Source organism: Anarhichas minor, unplaced genomic scaffold, assembly GCF_050575085.1.
Source record: "Anarhichas minor isolate MPS153535 unplaced genomic scaffold, ASM5057508v1 ptg000018l, whole genome shotgun sequence".
Classification (NCBI taxonomy): Eukaryota; Metazoa; Chordata; class Actinopteri; order Perciformes; family Anarhichadidae; genus Anarhichas; species Anarhichas minor.
In genome coordinates, this window is record NW_027466464.1 from 6,720,433 (window position 1) to 6,740,020 (window position 19,588).

Sequence of the window (19,588 nt, forward strand, 5' to 3'; positions counted from 1 at the left end):
TGATGTTCAGCTTCAAGCTTGGTTTTTAAGTGAATTTGTATTGCAAATCTATTCTATCAAGGCAATCACAACCATATGCAACGACCCAGTGCTGTTCCCACAAGGCTCGATCGGGGAAATTACGAGGAGCCAGTGAAGGCAGCAAGTAGATGTTGCATTTATCCCGCAATAGCGCCACCCCTCCAAAGTGTGTTTCTGTGAGAGACCCCTCGCAGAAAATTTGGAGAGGAAAGGGTTAAGGAGTTTATAGGGTCCAGATTGATGCCCCCTTTCCCACACGTCGCCATGAACAAATGAATTCGCGGGGCATTAAGTACTCATTTCGCCAAGGAGAAAGAGTCCTGTGCTTTGAACCCGACCCCAACAAGGCTAAAGTGTTGTACGACGCTAAGGTAACATCTCGTATGCGTAATTTAGCTCTTCGGTATTTCGACTTTTGCCAAACGAATACTTTATATTGGAGAAGCAGGGCAGTTTGTGTAAAGTGTGGGGTATATGAATCGACCACGTAGGCCTAAGATAAACAACGTTAGCTGTTAATGCACAATGTGCTGTGATAACGTTAACCGTTTCTCCATGATTTCCGGGTACGTTAGATTACACATGTTTCTTCTTGAAGCGCAAGATTATGATCTTAGTAGGAGAGACAACTGTGATATTTTGTTGCGTGATAAAGCGTTGCAGCTAAAACTATCACCAAGGCATGCAATAACGCTATTTGAATTAACGCTGGAGACGTTTTTATGCATTAATAGTAAAGTAGTTATAGCTGGCTGGCTATCATTCAAAGTAGTTTAACGGAAACACCTAATAAACAAACGCACCAACACTGACCGTTACTAGCATTTACTGTCTCGCTGTTTTCATTACATTCCACTGTAGCAACAAAAACATTGTAAACGTGTTTAATGCAGGCGATAGTGTTGCAGCCTAATTCGAGTTTAATCTTCGTTAACGTTATGTGCGCAACGTCGTTTTTAGTAGCCTGCTAGTTAGCAAGCTAACGCTAATGGAGGGTTTGTTTACTTCAACGCATTCTAGCCTGGCTATTGCTAATCGAGGCAAGCTAACAGTTAGCATTGGTGTAAGAAGCTTAACATGTTTCATTTAAGTAACTTTAGCAATACTACCGTTACAATGTAAAATGCCGAATAATCACATCATAGTTCATGAGGTTATAGGTTATGATAATGACAGAATAGACCTTTTTTTCCCACTCAGCATATCATTTGGAAACTGATTCATTATGTAAAATCGTGATTTGAACAATACATCTGAGTGTATTAATGTGCAAGAAAAACCTATAATATATAAATCTATAATTTGCAAGAAAAACGATCATATTCCTATAGACTATAAGGAACTGAAAGTATAAGTCTCAAAGCATGGAACTACTCAAAGAGCGCGCTAAAGAAAAGTAGTGAGTAAATGCCTCTGCTGACTTGACCTGAACCTACCTGAGTTTTGAGTAAAGGCACTGTCCTTCAAACCACAGGAGCCTTGAGCAAGCAAGACTCTTCTCATTGTTTTCTGTTCCCGTCACAGGTCCTTGATGTCTTGATTGGTAAAGATGAGCATGGAAGAAGAGTCCCAAAGTACCTGATTCACTTCAACGGTTGGAACAGAAGGTAAGATGAGTCCCTGTCACCTCCCTACTTGCATATATCATACTCATTGTAGTGTTTATCATTGCAAAATGTCATGTTCATCAACTTGTGTAATGAAATCGATATGAAACACTGCCTTCAACCCGTGCAGCTCTGTGTGATGTTTTTTATTTTCTAAATGTGTGTGTTTGGGTAGCTGGGATCGTTGGGCTGCAGAGGATCATGTCCTAAGGGACTCTGAGGAAAACCGTAATTTGCAACATAAACTGGCACGCAAAGCTCTAGGTCGCATGTAAGTTCATATTATGTTCATTCATTCAGCCATGCAGGTAAATGCCATCAAAGTGTTTAACCATTGAGAATATTTTCTTGCATGTGTATCACGTGGGTCTCTCTAAGTAGAGAGAGTAGCGTCATAGAATGGGCTTGAAAAGTTTTTCCGACATGCGCAGCGCTGTCCGTGAACATACTGTACATGACGCCTGTAACTCAAACCACAAGTCCAGTGCATGTCAATGTCTGTGCTGTTTCCACATGCTTTGGATTCGACCTTTCTATTAGTTAGGTCTATCTTTAGACGAGACTGATACAGAGGGTGTGTGTGTTTTCTTTTATTTCCTGGCGGAAGGAAGAGAAAGGGATGGGCCAAGAGGCGGCGACGTCAGTCCGGTACTAAATCTTCACTGAAGACTCTCCCTAAGGAGGACGACAGCGATGACGCATGTGTGAAATCCTCCTCTGCCTTTTGTTATTTTGCTCCCAGTCTCCCACAGCAATCAAATTAATCCCTCCGAATTTTTCTGTCTAGGCTTGATTTCGTCTTCAGGGAGCAGTGACGGGGACGACTCTGACCCTGAATCCTCAAATAGCGGGGAAAGCACCTTCTCTGAGGACATCAACAAAATGGTGAAGTGGATCAGCTCAGTTTCCATCTAAGACAATGGCATATTTAGACCAACGTTTACATTTTAGGCCTTTAGCTGATGCTGGTATCTAGAACAACTTGCAATGCAGTGAGTGCCACCGGAAAACTTATTGATTTATCCAACACTTGATAATCCAAACATAACTTTTAAGACCATGACTTCTGTCCGTAGCAAAGCACATCTTCTTAGTTTCTATATACCGTTGACCTGAAGGTTCGTATCTTGTGTGTTTCAGAGGGTTGAGCCCGACATTAATGTTAAAAGGGAATGTGAGGAGAAGATCGTCCATGTCGACCTCAACATCCCCGATGTCCTGAAGAAGAAACTGGAGGACGACTGCTTTTACATCAACAAGAGGAAGAAGGTACATGCAGCAGATGCTAAGCAGTGTTACACATGTTGTTCAGATACCGGTACTGGTACTTCTGGTAGGCATGGGAAGATATTGAACTTGTCCATGTTTTTCTCTCCCCAGCTGGTCATGGTTCCCTGTCAGACGAATGTCGTGCACATCCTCGAGTCCTACGTCAAGCACTTTGCCATCAACAAAGCGTTCATGGCCAACGAGCGGTACCGGCGTCAGCAGAACACCACACAGAGCAGCAGCCCGCAGCCGGTCCCTCCGGAGAAGAGGTGAGTCTGCGCACGCTTTGAACAGAGTGCGATGGAAACTGATGTGCTTTGTCCAGCGTATACCATCTGTTAAGGCAACAAGTTTTGTCATCGTTTCTCCCCATATTCATAAATTATGGTTCCCAGTCATATGTCCACCAAAACGTTGATGTTTTCTTTTTAATTGTAGGATTCATTTCTAGGTCTGGCCCAGCTGAGACAGCATACATGATTATGGACATTAACTAATCCTTACATTTCCTTTGTGTGAAGTGAGGAGTTGTGTAAGGAGATGGTCGACGGCCTGCGGATCACGTTTGACTTCACCTTACCCATGATCCTCCTCTACCCCTGTGAACAAGCCCAGTTCAAAAAGGTCAGCTCCTCCAGGCTTTTCCTGGCCGCCAACGAAAGCTCCCCCTGCTCCAGCAAGTAAGTGTGCTATGATGAATCAAGTCTCTGTTGTTTCAGAAGCCACTGCTTGGCTGTGATAGACTGCGTTTGACTGTTGAGCAAGCTGTACGCCTTTTTCTCTCCCGTTGTGTCTGAAGCGCCCAACGAGAGCGCAGCCCGAGCCCGTTGAGCCACAACCCGCCCACCCCCCAGTCCACAGACAGCCAACCAGCACTGAGCGACATCTCTGCCACCACGCCCACCGCCACAGCCCCCACCCCGAAGCGCCGGCGTCACCCTGACATGGACTGTATCTCATTCCAGTCCCAGTCACTCAGACGCTCCACCAGGAACACATCTGGAGGCGACCGGCCAGCTGAAGGAAGCAGTGGAGGTAATCACTTGTTTGGAAAATGATCCAACAGGGTCTTTCATATAAAGAAACTACATCTATTCGTGTATGCTTCAGTAGTAATATATGTGTGTTTTTTACGTTTTGTAAAGCATGTTGTAATAATAATTTCACGTGTGAGCTATTTAGGCATGTATTGATAGAATGTATGTAATGATTCAGGTGGAGGCAGTGCTACAGCATCCCCGCAGCTCAAACGCCGTTTGGTCGACACCTCATCCCAGCCCAAGTTCTTCCTCAACCTCGAGAGAAGTAAGATGACAGTCTGTTAAAGAAATATGACTTCAAATATAAGCTTATTGTGATCTTACTTTTTAACCACGAGTTCCACTTTTTTGACCTTTACTGAAAATGGTAAACCTTATTCTTAACTTGTAGTGGCAACCTTCTTGTATTTGTAGTAACCCGTTTTGCCCAGTAGATGGTGTTGTCCTACTTCTTTCCTCTCACATTTATCCCCTTTCAAGTACCTAAGAATTAGACTTTCCTAAGAAGAAGTTTGTGCCCTCAAGACTTTGTTGCCTGCATTCATTTTTGCTGTCGTTGGTATATTTTGTCAGCGATAAGCGACACAGCTCGAAATGTATCTGTAAACATGTCGTTGTTTCCCGTTACCCAGAAACCCCAGTGCACAGCGGCTCATCTTCCCCGTTGCCCTTGACGCCAAGCAAAGAGCGAAGTGGGCCTTTCTATGGCCATGAGAGCCGGAGAAACAATGAGCTTAATGAGGTGATGAAATTGTGTGTGTACTATTATCTGGATAGGAAACAATTTCATGCTCAAGGGCACTAGGGTAATTACATAAATAGCCTCCTTCATTGAAGCAACTGTTTGATCCTTTCTTCATTAGTGATCAGGAGTCAGCTCACGTGGTATTGTCAAATATGTGAAAACCTCGAAGTGTCTGTTCAACGCTTTTTCCTTTTACTCCGTCAACCAGGTCCTAAGTTGGAAGCTGACTCCTGATAACTACCCTCTGCATGACCAGCCTCCTCCACCCTCCTACCTGTACGGATCGCAGCACCTCCTGCGGCTTTTTGGTTGGTGTCTCTTATCCTTTTGCTCACACTGGTTCACTTGTCTTTGGTGATGTCAGTGGTTTGATTGTGGTGAAGCATTCTTGTCCCTTTTGTGCAACTTCTTCATATTCCCATGGTTGCTGTCGTGCTTTTTTTTTTTTCAGTGAAGCTTCCTGAGATCCTGGGAAAAATGCAGATCCCAGAGAGGAACCTCCGAGCCCTTGTCAAGCATTTGGATCTCTTTCTCAGGTATGTGATTATTGTGTTCAAATCAAGTGTATCCGTTTTTTCAGCTTTACGTGTAAGAAGTCTCAGAGGTAAGTGCTTCAGTAAGTAAGAGAGGGACAGCAACGATTTCATTAAAATGGGTTAAAGAGGTTTCAAGTTCCTTTGCGCTGTGCAGATGGGAGAGTACCAATCTTTGGGTCACTCACTGAAACATTCAGGCATAATGTTGATATCTCACCCCCTTCTCTAAAAGTGGATTGTGCCGTCAGGTGGAAAGAAACCGTGTTAAATCATGTATAATTTCCATGGAGGATGAATCATTAGAAAGACGACGGGCTGCATTCAATTAACGGGACATAAAATAGGAAGCACTTTGACTTAAAATGCTTCTTGGTACTAACCTGCGCGGTCCATTAACCAAGGTTTGACATCGCTGAGCATTTAAGCTCAATAGTTACTGCCAGCGTTGAGCTGCAAGAAGTTCTCATTTCACAAAGAACCTGGAAGCTATCAATCTCTAGAACACCCTTGACAAATAGTTTACTCCTCACTCACAATACCTAATGTATTTGGTAGCCTGCTAAAAAAAAGAAAGCAAGAAAGAGTAAGTAAAGGAGAACATGATGGGACGGAGGGGAGGGAGAGATGGAGTGAGAAAGAGGGAGGGAGATGAGTGAGCGTTACACAAGCGCGGAAGTCTAATCTTTAAATCCTCCCCAGCGATCTTCAGTTCAGCCGGTCCCAAACCTGGGGGATTTAGGTCCTCTCGTTCTCTAATCAAACACACGCAGTACCGGCTTCCTGCCACCGAGCAGTGCTGTGGAGCAACACCTGAACTCACCACGGAGTGGGAACGGGGACAGACCCGAGCCTGAGAGCCAAAATTACCTCTGTTCCACTACTCAACCCCAAAAATGTATATAAATAAATAAACTGGAGCCCGGCACTCAGTGCCATACAAATCACGAGGCGGTCCTCTGAAAATAGCCACGGTTGGCGTTCATGTCGGTTTGTGGGAAGAGAGTGGTGTGCAGTGTGATTACAGCATTCAACTACATATGTGATGCACTGGTTTTTAGTTTTCTCCCGCGGCGGGACAGAAGGGCTGTAAAGCGTCATTGTCAACACAGGACTGTAACACTCCACACTAAATAGAATACCTCATCCTTTTCAGCAGCATGAGCAGTTTCTCTTGGCAAAGCACATATTGCAGTGTCATCAGGAGTTGGAGTAGAAAGTCTTTTAATCCACTCCAGTCGCACTGGACTGCAAATCACTGGTGCATCTCCTTGCACAGAATATTACTCTGTCAAATGGCACAGACAATAAGTTGCACGAGGAGTGAAGTGCTTCAAAGTAAATTACTTTTGCAGTTTCAATCTCCTCCACAGCTCTGAAGTCGCTAAGATGGGCATCGATGGTGTTCAATACAGAAAACATAGTTCCTCTCAGTAACTACTTCATATTTTCGCCGTGTTGGAGACTCTGCAGGACACTGGACACAAACTAAAACACCGATGTCTTTTTGGAAAAGCCTTGATGCCTTTTACTCTGAAATCAGCCCCGTGGCAGATTGTGCAGAGCGGGCGAAAAACTGATTGATGTCGCAGAGACTGAAGTGCAGTGCATTCTGGGCTTTGGCCACAGTTGATCTCTCACTCTCCCCTTTCTCCGCAAGAATGATTATGATTAAGTGTGTGTGTGTGTGTGTGTGTACATGTGTACGCACACGTTATGCTGATTTACAATGTGTGTGCCGAAAGCTGCTTGCCTTGTTATTACTGATCCAACAACAATAAAGATTAGCACAGGCCTGGATTTCTGGCACCAAAGAACCCCAAAAAATAAAATAAAATCAGATCAATAAATATACATTGAAACCCGTTCGTTGCTTCTCAATGAATGTCATTGAATCTACTTTTTTTTATTTGAAGAATTGGGCTTAAATAAACTTCATTTCTATGCTCACCTTTGATTCACTCACCGTGTGGTGCTGGCATGCCGCCTCTATTGTCCCATTGTCTCGTTTGTTATTCGTTGTCAAAGCGTTCTTAAGTTCTCCTCTGATGAGGATAATTTGTTTGCATTGAGATTAGGAAGGCCGGTGGAGCTAAGATGAGATGGCGAGATTTAGAGGATTTGGCCGAGTAGCGGATACTAAGAAGATTCCGGATTAGTTTTCCCCGCTACTGATTAGATGAGAGGAGGGGAAGGAGAGGGGGGGGGGGGGATCTTTCACTCTTCCCTCTCTGACTGCTGGTCGGTCATTCTCATGTTCTCTGTCTGTCCGTCAGAGCGATTTGTTCTCTGGTGGCGATGGTATAGGATGGATGAGGGGGCTTTGTGTGTGACATGTATACCCCCCCAGGCAGAGGGCAAGGGGTCTAGGGTTTATGTGGAATGAGCCAGGGATATCTAGGGAAACCAGAAGTCCAAGCGTATACACTGGGACGTGACATTTGAGATGCTTTCCTTCTTCTAGCGTTTTTTGCTTCGTGTTCACATCGTGTCAGATGACACGATGTGAACACCGAGGGCTTCCGAACGTTGCCTGAGTCAAAACCATCTCACCCGATTTCCCTCTCTTGTACTTCCTCTTCCCGTCCTCTCTCTTAGGTTTCTGGCAGAGTTCCATGAGGATTTCTTTCCCGAGTCCGCATATGTGTCGGCATCCGAGGCCCACTACAGCATGAAACAACCGAGGCCGATTTTTTGAAGGAGACGTCGGCCATTGTGCTTTCTCTCCCACGCTTGTCTCTACGCTGACCTTCCCTACAGCTCGTCTAGACCGACCTGTCTGGGCTCGTGTGCAGAGGAATAAATAGCAGCTGTCTCCGGAGTTCACCCGTGTTGTTTTCCTGGACCAACCTTCCTTCTCCTCTGGCCTAACATTAGTTTTTCCTGCCGCTGGCTTGTGGCACTAGTTGCTTCTGCCATGCCACTAACCCTCGCCCATGCTTTGTCTGTGGGACCGTCCTGCATGTAAAGGCACCCTGCGCTGCCTTCCTCATTGTCATCTGCTTATTTGTTAGCTGGCCTACACGTTTTAGGAGCAGGCTAAGGTTAGGAAGTTCTCTAGCCTCTCAGCTTTTAGAGGCTAACCAAATACAAACCGCTTTGAATCACTCTGTCATGCGTGTGCTGTGGAAGCAGACACACACACAGCATTGCTTGGCAAAAAGCCCCCTTTGTCACCTGCTCAGACTTTACCGCTCTTCATACCCTCAGTGTTGAGGCCTGTTCATAGAAGGGACACGGGTTGATAATCTTCCTGTTCTAAGTTTGGATAGTCTTTAGGGCACCGCTGGTTTGCCTGTTTGGTAGCTTGGCTCCTCTTTAGTACTGACTTTCTGTCAGCGCTCCCCATGCAGCTCCGCCAGTGATCCTCATCTGGACTTGGTCCTCCCGTCCCAGAGGTGCTTTGCTGCTTTCGCTGCACAATTCTATAGTACTGACTCTTAAAATACTTTGAATCAGGAATGTAGTTTTACCTGTGGACTTCTCTCTGTAGTATTACACCTTCCACTGTCCCTGAGAGATTGTCTTAGTTCTTGGTTTGTCCTGCTTCTCCTCTGCATGCCTGATACACGTCTAGCTGATATTTATTGTGGCTGCCTTCTAGCAAACAGGATGGTGAGAAAGTGAAGACAATAGTCTGTACAACATAACTGAGACATTTAATCTTATTCCACAGTTAAAGACCTGATGCTGTTAGTATTTGCAAATATTACAGATTGTTGTACACAAGCTTAGTTCATTGAGCACCAGAGAGATTAGACAATCACTGGAACGGGTCAGAACACATTGAGCATACATTCATGTGCAGCGTTAACAACTGATGCCATTTGCTAAACATTTTCTTTTGTAATAATCATTTAAACAAATGCTAGGAATTACTCGTGAATGCAACAAAAGCGATAGTTATGGTTTCTCGTCATGACATTGTGGAAATGTAAATACCTGTTGATCAGTATGTTATTTATTTCTCTTTGCACACCACTGGATCACCCTGTTCCTGTCCGTTGAATTGGTTTTACAATATGTGACGTAACACATTACTATGTGTAATACAATGGTTCTATGTTTCCCGTATTGTGTTTCTTTACTGTGACGTCTGTTTCTTTTAAACTCTGTTTTCTTCAGTTTAAATAAAGACCTCATCCTCTTCACATATACATGAAGCGCCATGATTGGTTGTGTATGTCTGTACCACCGCAGCTGATTTCAGGGATGTCACGTGTACTATCCTGATTGATGTGTGCTCATTTCTGCGTCTTATCCTCCTTTTGTACTTTTCCCTGTGAGATGAATCGGCCGCACGTTCATTCGAATCATCGAAAAACCCTCACAAAGCGCTCCTTCATTAAAAGTTCCATGTAGACAGAGTTTTATCAGCTACCTTGACCTTCCATGTCCTCGCACTGTAGCTGATTTAAAACTTACACCCTGGAAATGTTTTGTGGTGGTTCTCTTTTAAACAAACTTTGCACACTATTTCATGAAATCTGATTCCAAAAAGAAAGAAAGGCGACGTGGCAGGACAGATCTGTTGTGGTGCGATGCGGCTACGGTTCCCCCTGCTGAGCATTAGTGATGAAGTTGGATTTTTAACCTAATCAATGTACCCTTGTCTGCTGAAGATGGATGGGAGTCTTCTAGTGCTTGTTGTTCTAAGAAGAGGTGGACAAGTCTTTGGCAGAGAAATGGGGCACTGGTTGTCTTTGTGTGCTCCCTGAAGACAAATTGACAAACTATAAAGCTACTGAGTGTAAGAGTGAGCTTTGGGAGGCATGCTGTGAGATCAATAATGTATCTCCTGGTTTTATGTCTACCAGTGTAACTGTTGTAGCTCTGCCACTTGGAGAATTTCATTGACATTCATCATAAAACTCTTTGGAGTGCGTTAGTTTAACTTGGCATGAAGGCTGGACGTACGGGGGAAACAGCGAGCCTGGCTCTGTCCTGAAGCTCAAAAATCAACCTAACAGCACCTTTTATGGCTCACTATAAATACCTAAGTGTTAATTCATTAGTTCCAGCACATGACTCTCTGTAAAACAGTTTTTACATTTCTGTTTGTGTACACATTAAACAAATGGGATCTAGCTTGTTAATTAATTAGCGTTAGTGGTGCTGCCAGGCAGGTTTCTGAGCGTTTCAAGTGCACCACGGGAGCCGTGTCACCCCGCTAAGTCTTTATGCTAAGCTAATCATCTCCTGGCTCGAGCTTCATAGGTAATGTACAAACGTGGGTGTGCCCTCAAACTTCTCGTCTAACTCTTAAAATCTCTAAATCAAAAACATTGAAGTCACTTCCTAAGAAACGACAGTCTTTTCCAAAACCTAACCTCAGTAGTTTTGTTTCCTGAACCATATTGACGGCAGGCCAGACTTTTAAAAATGGTGTTAAAAAAAGTCAGATTTGCTGGCCTGGCTTCTGGTGCAGTTGACCTATAGGTGCACACTTGGATACCCTAAATAAGGTGTTACCTGTATACTGTATCTTTACAGTCTGAAGAACAATGCTCTTAATCTATTCCCAGTGTACCTTCGGGAGGCCGGCTATCCTGGCTTCCCCATTTCAGGGTCCTAATAGGCTTGAGTGGTGAGCCATAATTGTATTTGGACTGGGTCAGACTTCTGGTAATGAACTGCTCATCACTGCAACCTGAGACGGCACTCTCCTTCCTGCTGCTATCATGTAGCCACAGAAGCCACCAGTACAATCCGCCCCATGCATCTCCAATCGATTTCCCGCCGCGATCCGCTTACCACATGATTCAATTGTTGTGGGGGGGGGGGGGGGGGTGTAATGAGATGCGAGCCATCACCTCGTAAGTGCTGCTGCCCGCACCTTTCACCTGATTCCTCTTCTCTTGTCTGTGCTCACCTCCCCTTCCATCTGCAGCCGGTGGGTCCTATCTTCTCATCGCTCTCTATGGTTTAGTGTCTGGCTTCCTCTTCAGTCCCCGAGTGGTTTTCTTGTCCTGCCCTCACATCCATATCGCCGTCTCTTTTGTCTAGTGTTTCCCCCCTGATTGGTCTTTTTGTCTCTCCGTTCCTCTCGTCACTCTCTTCAGAACTCCTTTTGAGGCAGAAGAGAAGAGAGTGAAAAGCCAGACATATCTCCTTCCATTCCATTATCTCATTTTGAAGTGTTTTCTGCTTCCCATTCAGAGCTTTTGCTTAATCCAGACATCGTTTGACGCATTGATCTCCTTACCCGTCCTCATCCAAGTCCTCCGTCAGTTTTCCTCTTGTGTCATTCATCTTCCTTCTCCAGCTTTTTGCCCCCTCCGTTTTCATTCCTGCGCCATGGACCTAGGAGATGGATTGCACGAGGAGAAGGTGGACACCAGCTCCTTTGCCTCCTCTGACTCTTCTTGGACATCATTTGACCTGAGCACTGACCTCACGTCAGTCAGCTCCGACCAAGTCTCGACCCCCCCGACAGCTCCCGGCGAGGACCGGCACCCAAAGAAGCCCTGTTTGGTCAACTTCTCTTCCGAGGCGCGAAACAGGCAGGTTGCATGGAGGGAGACGTCTTTTCTCGGAAGCGAAGAGTAAGCCCATTATTGTAATAACTAGAGCACTCATCAGGGGCGAGGTGAAAACACTCATTGTATCTACATGTTGGATTACAGACAGATGGCTGCATGTCAAGAGTGTCCTTGTAAACAAGACACTTTATTCCTGTCACTGTCATGTGACTCCGGCGGTGAAATGCATGCATTCCATTCAAACTGCATCTTAGTCTTTTCATTGGATTGACTGCTCTTAAATGTCACCTCTGCGTCATGTATTACAGCTGTAGACTACAAAGTCATGTAATGAGTCCCTTGATACAAACACGAGGAGTGATCGATATGTTTTCATTAAACCCGCCAATATGGAGATGCAGTTCTGCATACGTTTTGAGCTTGGAACTGATCCCCCGAGTCATTAAAAAGAGGGACGTTTGCTTCGGGGAAGGCGTGTTTTGCTCTTCCCTCATCTGGTTGAGAATTTAGCAGCAAGAAAAATAACAGTAACCTCTCTAGAAATGACGGAAGAGAAGGGGATTAAAGATCTCTTCCAATGGTACGTGAACGCTCGCGCTCTCACTGAGACTTAGCTTTCAGCCCACAGTGGCGATGATTATCTGTTTCATCTGGTTTTAATCACCAGTGCTTCTGTAATGGGAGTTTGATTCCCAGTGGCAGGACAGCGAGGAGTGGATAAAACAAGCGCTGCGTTCGTTTAGATAGAGACCATAAATCACCTCTCCTTGAACCCTTCAGGGAATCTCGCTCTCCGGCAAGTGGGAGAACTCTGGGTGTTGTTCATCAAGCCTTTCTTTTCCCATTTCTTTCTTTCACCCACCACGGCCCGATGCACAGAACTACTCTCCCACCGACAGAAAAAGAACCGTCTGAACGCGCTCACTGGCTGACACTCTCGCCATGTCTCCCTGTGGAGGGTTCACTATCTTTACACAGACTGATTCAACTTTGGCTGAGGAATATTTCACACCTAGCTGAGGAATATAAATGCATTTTGCTCTGTTTATCCGTCTCTGTCAGCAGCTGCGTTTCCAACTTTAAAGTGGAATTTCTCAATAGAAGTGGCGAACGTCGGCGAGACATTCATTTCTGTCACATTGAGGTGTGGAGAAAGACGTATTGGAATGTAAATCTCGCTGACAACACAACCATTTTTGCAGAGCACTGTTGCATAAGGTATCCTCACATTGTGATGACACTCTATAAAGCAAACAATGACCACTTAGAGTGATTTATAACCACATTAAAATTCATAACAGCAGTGATTGTAATGCATTATAAAAAAAAAAGATGAAATGTTTTGCAACAATTTGAATTTCATACACTATGATTCTTTAAAGAAAACAGTGCTTGTGACTCACAAGTATGTTTCTAATGCATTGTAGACATAGGGGGTCATAGAAAATGTTCCTGAAGAGGTAGTGCAACATATATAAAAGGATATACACGACGCAATATTTACATATTTAAGTATTTTGACTGTTTTATTTTGAAACATAAACTTCATACTGCAATATTGTTTAGCCAAGCTAGCTGTTTGCTCCTGCTTTCAGTGTCTCTGCTAAGCTAAGCTAATTGCTTTGAGGCTCCACTCTTTCCTTTGCCTCCTTCACGTCTCCTCCTCATATTCGTACACTCTCCTCTCCTCGTGCCGACCTCTGACTCAGCGACGCGCGGGGAAACAGTTAATGTTCTTCTGCCGTATTTAAAGTCTAAAAAGGTTACAGCGGTCAGCGCGCTAAAACCCTATTGGCTGGCGCATTTAGGGAAGCTTAGCCATGATTGGACCATCTGGAACAAGATGGGCTGCCTCACGTGAGAATAATAACCAAGATGATGATAATAATAACCATTTCTGAACATGCATTGCCGTTTCATTGATTTTCTGTTTTTGCCACTGCTGTGCTGTATTTTTCAGAACTAAACTTGACAAAAAATAGAGTCAGCTCCTGGGAATCACAGCACAGAATGAGCTACAAAGATAGGGACGAGGAATACAACTAGCTTGAAGGACTTTCTAGTTCACCCCATCACCACTCTTCTGGATTCACACCTTTCATCATTCCTCTTATTTTGTTTTTCTACCCCCCACTTTCATCACCCCACCCCCCCTGACCCCAACATCCAGTCATTTTGCAGCAATTGTGGTTATTGTTTTTGTTGGAGCAGAGAGGCGCAGCGCGATGGCACACTGAGTTATGACGTAGGTTAAGATATAGTTTTTACTCACATCTCATCCTCATTCATTTCAGATTATTTCTAGATTGAACTTCCGATTTTTATCCATTTTACCTCCTGATGGTACAGCACCGATCACATATCGAATCACATATCGCTGTGTCTCATTTCATCTGAAGCAGAGGCTGCAAACCGTTGGGTCGTCTGGGACGAAGTTGTTTCCATCTCGCCGGGCAAGCGCAGAGTGTGGCAGACAGACATTTTCACAGTTGGGTGGAGGCCCTCTGATCCGAACCCTCCCACTTATCTTACTGCAGTAACTGCATTTTCTACTTTTCCCAAGCTCTGTGGTTTTGACATAACATTCGAGAGGATTTAAAGTCATGCTTAAGTTTGATGCAGTGCAGCCTGTAGGACGGTCGCTGCCTAAACCCATATACAGCCTAGATAGATACAAATAAACATGATTTACACGTGTTCATATTTCATTTGAGGGCATTAAGATGTCAGTGTTTCATGAGCTCTGTAGCCTGTAGAGAATCTTCACAGCTGGTATAGAAAACGTTCTCTACTCCATCATGGTAGAAATGATGGGCGTCAGGGCGGAGGCTTTATGTTTTGGGGTTGTCCGTCCGTCCCGTTCTCGTGTATGTGATACCGCAGGAACACCTGGAAGGAGAAGTAATGAGATTAAAGAGCATGTATTTTACTAAAACCCTGCATCACGTTTGAGCGTAAACTGTCGACCTTTAATTGCCCCTCAATGGACCACCAGTTGGATTTGTGAGCATGGCTGGATGTGTGTGGAATACAGCGGCGTATCAATGAGCAGATGAGAAAAACTAGAGCAGTGCTAGTTCAGATGGCACATTGTGTCTTTTTGACAAAACTTTGACCTTTTAAGCAGTAATAAGACGGGGAGGAACGTCGACTCGCGGGTAATTGAGCGACTGCATTAGTACAAACAACAATATGGTGAAACACACTTTTCAGAGGCAACAGATTTCCTGTACCTGGGTCAGTTAATTCACGGTCTGTTATTATTGATAGGAGAGGGTGTAATTAACGAGAGGATCAATCTCTATTCTCTTTTTAATGAAACAGTAAGGACTCTTGGCGTTTGGGAGTGAGCCGTCAGTTCCATCAAATCCACCAGCTGTGAATGAGATGAGAGCGATACAGATGATAAGAATTGATGACAGGTTATTGCTTTTGTTCTGAATAGGGATGACGTTGCATTTTGCCGATTAACAGTCCCCGCACCTCAAATGTATTATCCGTCATCTTTTTATTGTACACAATGAGTCACAACTGAGATCCTCCTCCCTCCCTTCATCTCTCCGTTCCCCCCTTCTTCCCTTGATATCGCGCTCACCTTTGTCTCCTACATTCCTTGTGTCCTCCCTTTTATCCCCCCCCCCCCCCCCCACCAGTCTCTCCCACCACCCTCCCTTCCTCTGCCCTCCCACGACAATCCACATATTAATACATAAAATAGAGCTCATGGTAGTAAGTGGATAAAACAAATAAATTGCCTTTACTTAGGAGACTCTTTTGCTTGCTTTTCCCAGTAAACAAACACGGTTACATAAAGTCTACAAAGCCTCCAGATGGACATGATGGAGGTGCAGCTATTTGGCCAGGAGTCTTTCCCAGCATAACATGCACACACGACACAAACACACTTGTATATGTCTCTTTAGGGCAGTTCGGAGCTTATTCCCATTTCTTAATCCCATATTTGTTCCCTACATGTTCACCTTTGCCACGGCCTCGCATTAACTGTCATAGTCACCTTAACCTCACTTTAATTCTACATCCTAACCTTTTGAGGCGGGGCGAGCCAACACGTGTATTTATGATCAGGGAAATATGTAAGCACAATTCTACTTCAAAAAGTAGAATTCATTAGTAAAACCCATGACTAAACTAGGGAGTTAAATTAGGTTTTTCAGGCTGTTTGATGTCAGGGAGGAGCACTAGCATCTGGCATTTAATGTTGACACAATATATCGTAACAGCAGATAGACAGATTCAGTCTAACATGATTTTTTTTTTTTTATTGTGCTGTATATAAAATTAGACACAACTGGCCAGGAGTCAGTGCCAGGTGGCATCTCAGCAGCAAATGGAGCTGGCCTCAACTGAACTGGAATTTGCAGGGCTTGCATTATACCACCATGTCTCTGTAAAACCTTCATCCTGTTGCATTTTGTAATACCAATAAACTGCCGTATAGAGAGAGGGTTCAGCTGTCAGAAGAATGATGTACTCGCCCACAACGGGTGACAGTAGAGGACATGCGCTCATAAATCTGAGGGTAATCAGACAGGCAGCACTTCTCACCAGCTGGCTAGATGTTCAAGAGTTGAGTGTCTGAGATTGTAGCTACTGTATGTCATTCTGGTTATCGACATAGCGCTTGCTTTCACAGATGTTTTATTCAATTAGGACGGTGGATTCCTGGCATCTCTGAACCTTTCACCTGAATAGCATATGCAGCTAAAATCACCTCCGTATATCTTCATTTTATGTAAACAAAACATGCTTCATTCTAGGTCCTTTGTGACTACTTCCTGTCGAGCCTTCTACACTAGAGCCATGAGCAGTGGGTGCTGCTTACTTTAGCATCTTTCGTGGTCTATTTTCTCGACGGTCTGCATTCCATACCTGCAATCTGGCAGTTTGAGCCCTTGACTTGCAAGCTCTCAACTTGTTTCCTGTCCTTTCTTTAAACATGTGCATTTTGTTATGTCCCTCTAAGATATGCCCCGGGATTCATATTTGTCCACATGTAAAGGAGGTTAAGATTGTCAGCGATGAGCCCCCTACTCCGCCTCTGTTATAAGGCCAGTGCCCCGTTTGTGCTCACCCCCCCCCCCCCCCCTCTTCCCTGCGAGAGAGCGAGAGAGAAAAGGGAGGGTTGAGTTTATGTGATGGTGTGTGAATAAATTTTCTTTCTCACTCTACACAATCAGATTTTTATTGTCACCAGTCCTTGTTTATCTCCTCTGAGTCAGCAAGGACGACTGCACTCTTCTGTTGCGTCCTTCTCCTATTGTGTATGTATACCTTATTGTTGTGTTAATCTCTCTCTGCCCGCTGCGTTCCCAGGGGCACAGCTGACCTCTGGCTGCTCTGACAGGAGGGAATCATGTCACAGCCATTGATTCCCATCCGTTCACATACGTATACACACACAAACACACACGTACACGAGAAATGTCTGCTGTATGTCCCTCACACACACTCCCTCGCTGTGTGGCGTCGGGGTATAAGATTGGCTTCAGACATCTTTGTGTCTGAGGGAACACACTCGCACACACGCCTGTTGTAAGTACAGCTGCTGATGTCTGCGCTTAGTAGCAGCTCTAAAGTTGGCACACATCTGTTCATGCATTGATCCGCCCGCTCTGCGAGCAAGCCGTGTGCGAGGGCGTGTGTGTCTGAGTTTGTGGGAGTGTGCCGGGCACACTGTATATCGCACATCTTGTCATCTCTCGGATGATGTCGTGTGGGGGAAGGTTTTTCCCAACATTGTCCCATGCAATCTCACACCGCATGACACTCTCTGCATGCATGCGTGTGTGTGTGTGTGTGTGTGTGTGTGTTTGTTTGTGTGTGTGAGTGAATGGAGTTTATCCCCGCTGGCCCAGATGCCCCGGCTAAATCCATCACCAGCGGTGCTGCACAGCAGTGCTAAGCTGGAACATTTGGCACCAAGCTAGGAATGAAAAAAGAAAGAAAAACAGGAGCACACTCAAACACACACGTATGCACATACACATGTATGCACATGCACACACAGAGAATTGAGTTTTTCTTTTTTTTTTTAAGAGATTCAGAGGAAGAGGATTTTTTTCTTTTTCCAGTGGAGTTGGACTCAGGGACCGGGACAGGAGCTGTTTCTCCGACGCTCTGAGCCTTTTGGTGGTGGTGGGGCCGGGGGCGTCCATCCCACTCTCTCCACCCGTTCATTCCTTCATCTGTCCGGGGCCGGCTGACAGGATGGAGCCGTGCGACGACGATGACGAACTGGGGATGTTAACCGCTTTCCAGTAAGTCCTGGTGTCGCCTCGTCTCTTCTTTGTGGTTCGCTCGCCGTGGTCGTTGGCCATGTTGGACTTATTTTGCAAAGTAGAATCTCTTTGAGATCCATTTCCAGCCTTTGCCACCTCTTTCAGTACTTCCTGATCAGAGTGATAAAGCTCTTTAGTGAGGGCTTTGTTGATTAAGCTCCATGGGAGGTTTACATGGAGGTTGCCGCTGGTGGTTGGAGCCTCTTATGGGCCTATGGCTCAGGGTCGCAGGTTCGTTATGAATAGCTGTGCTGCCTCAAGTCCATTTTTGGTGATTGATCTTCCGACGCCTTCGCAAATGGCTGTGTTGTTGTTTGTTTTCATCTGAAACGTGTTGTGTGCATGGAATGTTTTGTGGATTAAGTATTACGCATTTTTTCTACTGTTCTTCTCAGCCAAAGTCAGCTCTGCAATGTGTCTAATAATATCACTGAAAAAGAATGAGTTAAAAAAAGAGGTAGAAACACTGCAAATATGAAACGTGATCAAGCAGAAATCAGAAGGTAGTTTTTAATCAGTGGTGGAAGAAGTATTCAAATAATTTACTTCAGTAAAAGTAGCGTTATCACACCCAAAGTACTCCACTGAAAGTAAAGTTCCTACATGCAAAATTGCATTGAAGTATAAGTATTAAAGTGTTGGCAACAGAATATAAAGTATCCAAAGTATTTTCAGTGTCAGTGTTATATCATCCCATAAATGATCATCATTGTTATTGCCATATTAATGTAAGCGGTACTCTGACGATGCTTTTATCTGGTTTATTATTATTGCACAAAAGCGATACATGAGTTAACTGAATAAAACTGCTGTCACAAGCATAATTTACATTCCACAACTATTTCTTTCTGGAGGGTTTTTCTGCCGAAACTATGTGTTTTAATTCTTCCTGGATGCGTATGTGTTACATGGTGCTCAACTGTGCAATTTTGCATCCTTCAATCAAATTGAAGTGAACGGGATGTAACTTGGCAGCCACGTATTGACGGGCCTCTCTGTGCTGATCTTTAGTGTTTTAATAAGATGATTGTTTGTCGATGTGTTAAATACGAGATGAACTGGACTGACTCGTATTGCCCGTGACCTCCTTGAGGTCAAAGCGTCGTCGCATGTTTTTTTTCTTCATCATCTCTTGACTATCACCAGAGCTGATCTGAGCAAGTCGGTGGATTTAATGGCCGACTCCGTCGCCGCAGGCTTTAAAGCAGCCATATTGTAATCTTGCTCGGTGAATTGACGGCACGTGAGCCGTCGGTTACGTAAGGCCGAGGTTACTCCAAGCAGCGGAGGAATCTAGGACCTTGTAATTACTGAACACACTTAGAGATTACATCATGGATTGAGGGGGTTTAGCTAGCTGGCTGCTGGGATGTGTGTGTGTGTGTGTGTGTGTGTGTGTGTGTGTGTGTGTGTGTGTGTGTGTGTGTGTGTGTGTGTGTGTGTGTGTGTGTGTGTGTGTGTGTGTGTGTGTGTGTGTGTGTGTGTGTGTGTGTGTGTGTGAGAGAGAGGTGTGGTCTCATCAAATTTTATTATTTTGCTATATATTATGCTTGTTGCTTCCTACACTGTGCATGTTCATAAATTATTTTCTT

The 19,588-nt window shown here is 44.6% G+C and overlaps 2 protein-coding genes across 2 annotated transcripts in view; both read left to right on the plus strand.

The window, feature by feature from the left end:
- Window positions 1-173: 173 nt before the first annotated feature.
- LOC142952626 (MSL complex subunit 3-like) lies at window positions 174-9,372 on the plus strand. The gene is made up of 14 exons (XM_076094464.1): window positions 174-392; window positions 1,546-1,628; window positions 1,804-1,899; window positions 2,236-2,330; window positions 2,416-2,513; window positions 2,769-2,897; window positions 3,009-3,166; window positions 3,419-3,577; window positions 3,697-3,932; window positions 4,113-4,202; window positions 4,570-4,679; window positions 4,891-4,990; window positions 5,134-5,218; window positions 7,814-9,372. The coding sequence occupies exons 1-14, from the start codon at window positions 294-296 to the stop codon at window positions 7,911-7,913; spliced, it is 1,638 nt and encodes a 545-aa protein (XP_075950579.1). The 5' UTR covers window positions 174-293; the 3' UTR covers window positions 7,914-9,372.
- Window positions 9,373-11,512: 2,140 nt separating this feature from the next.
- LOC142953041 (FERM and PDZ domain-containing protein 4-like) overlaps window positions 11,513-19,588 on the plus strand; it is a 53,691-nt gene continuing 45,615 nt past the window's right edge. The window contains exons 1-2 of the mRNA XM_076095110.1: window positions 11,513-11,760; window positions 17,790-17,975. Coding sequence (XP_075951225.1) covers window positions 11,513-11,760; window positions 17,790-17,975 — 434 coding nt within the window. The remainder of the gene's footprint in view (window positions 11,761-17,789; window positions 17,976-19,588) is intronic.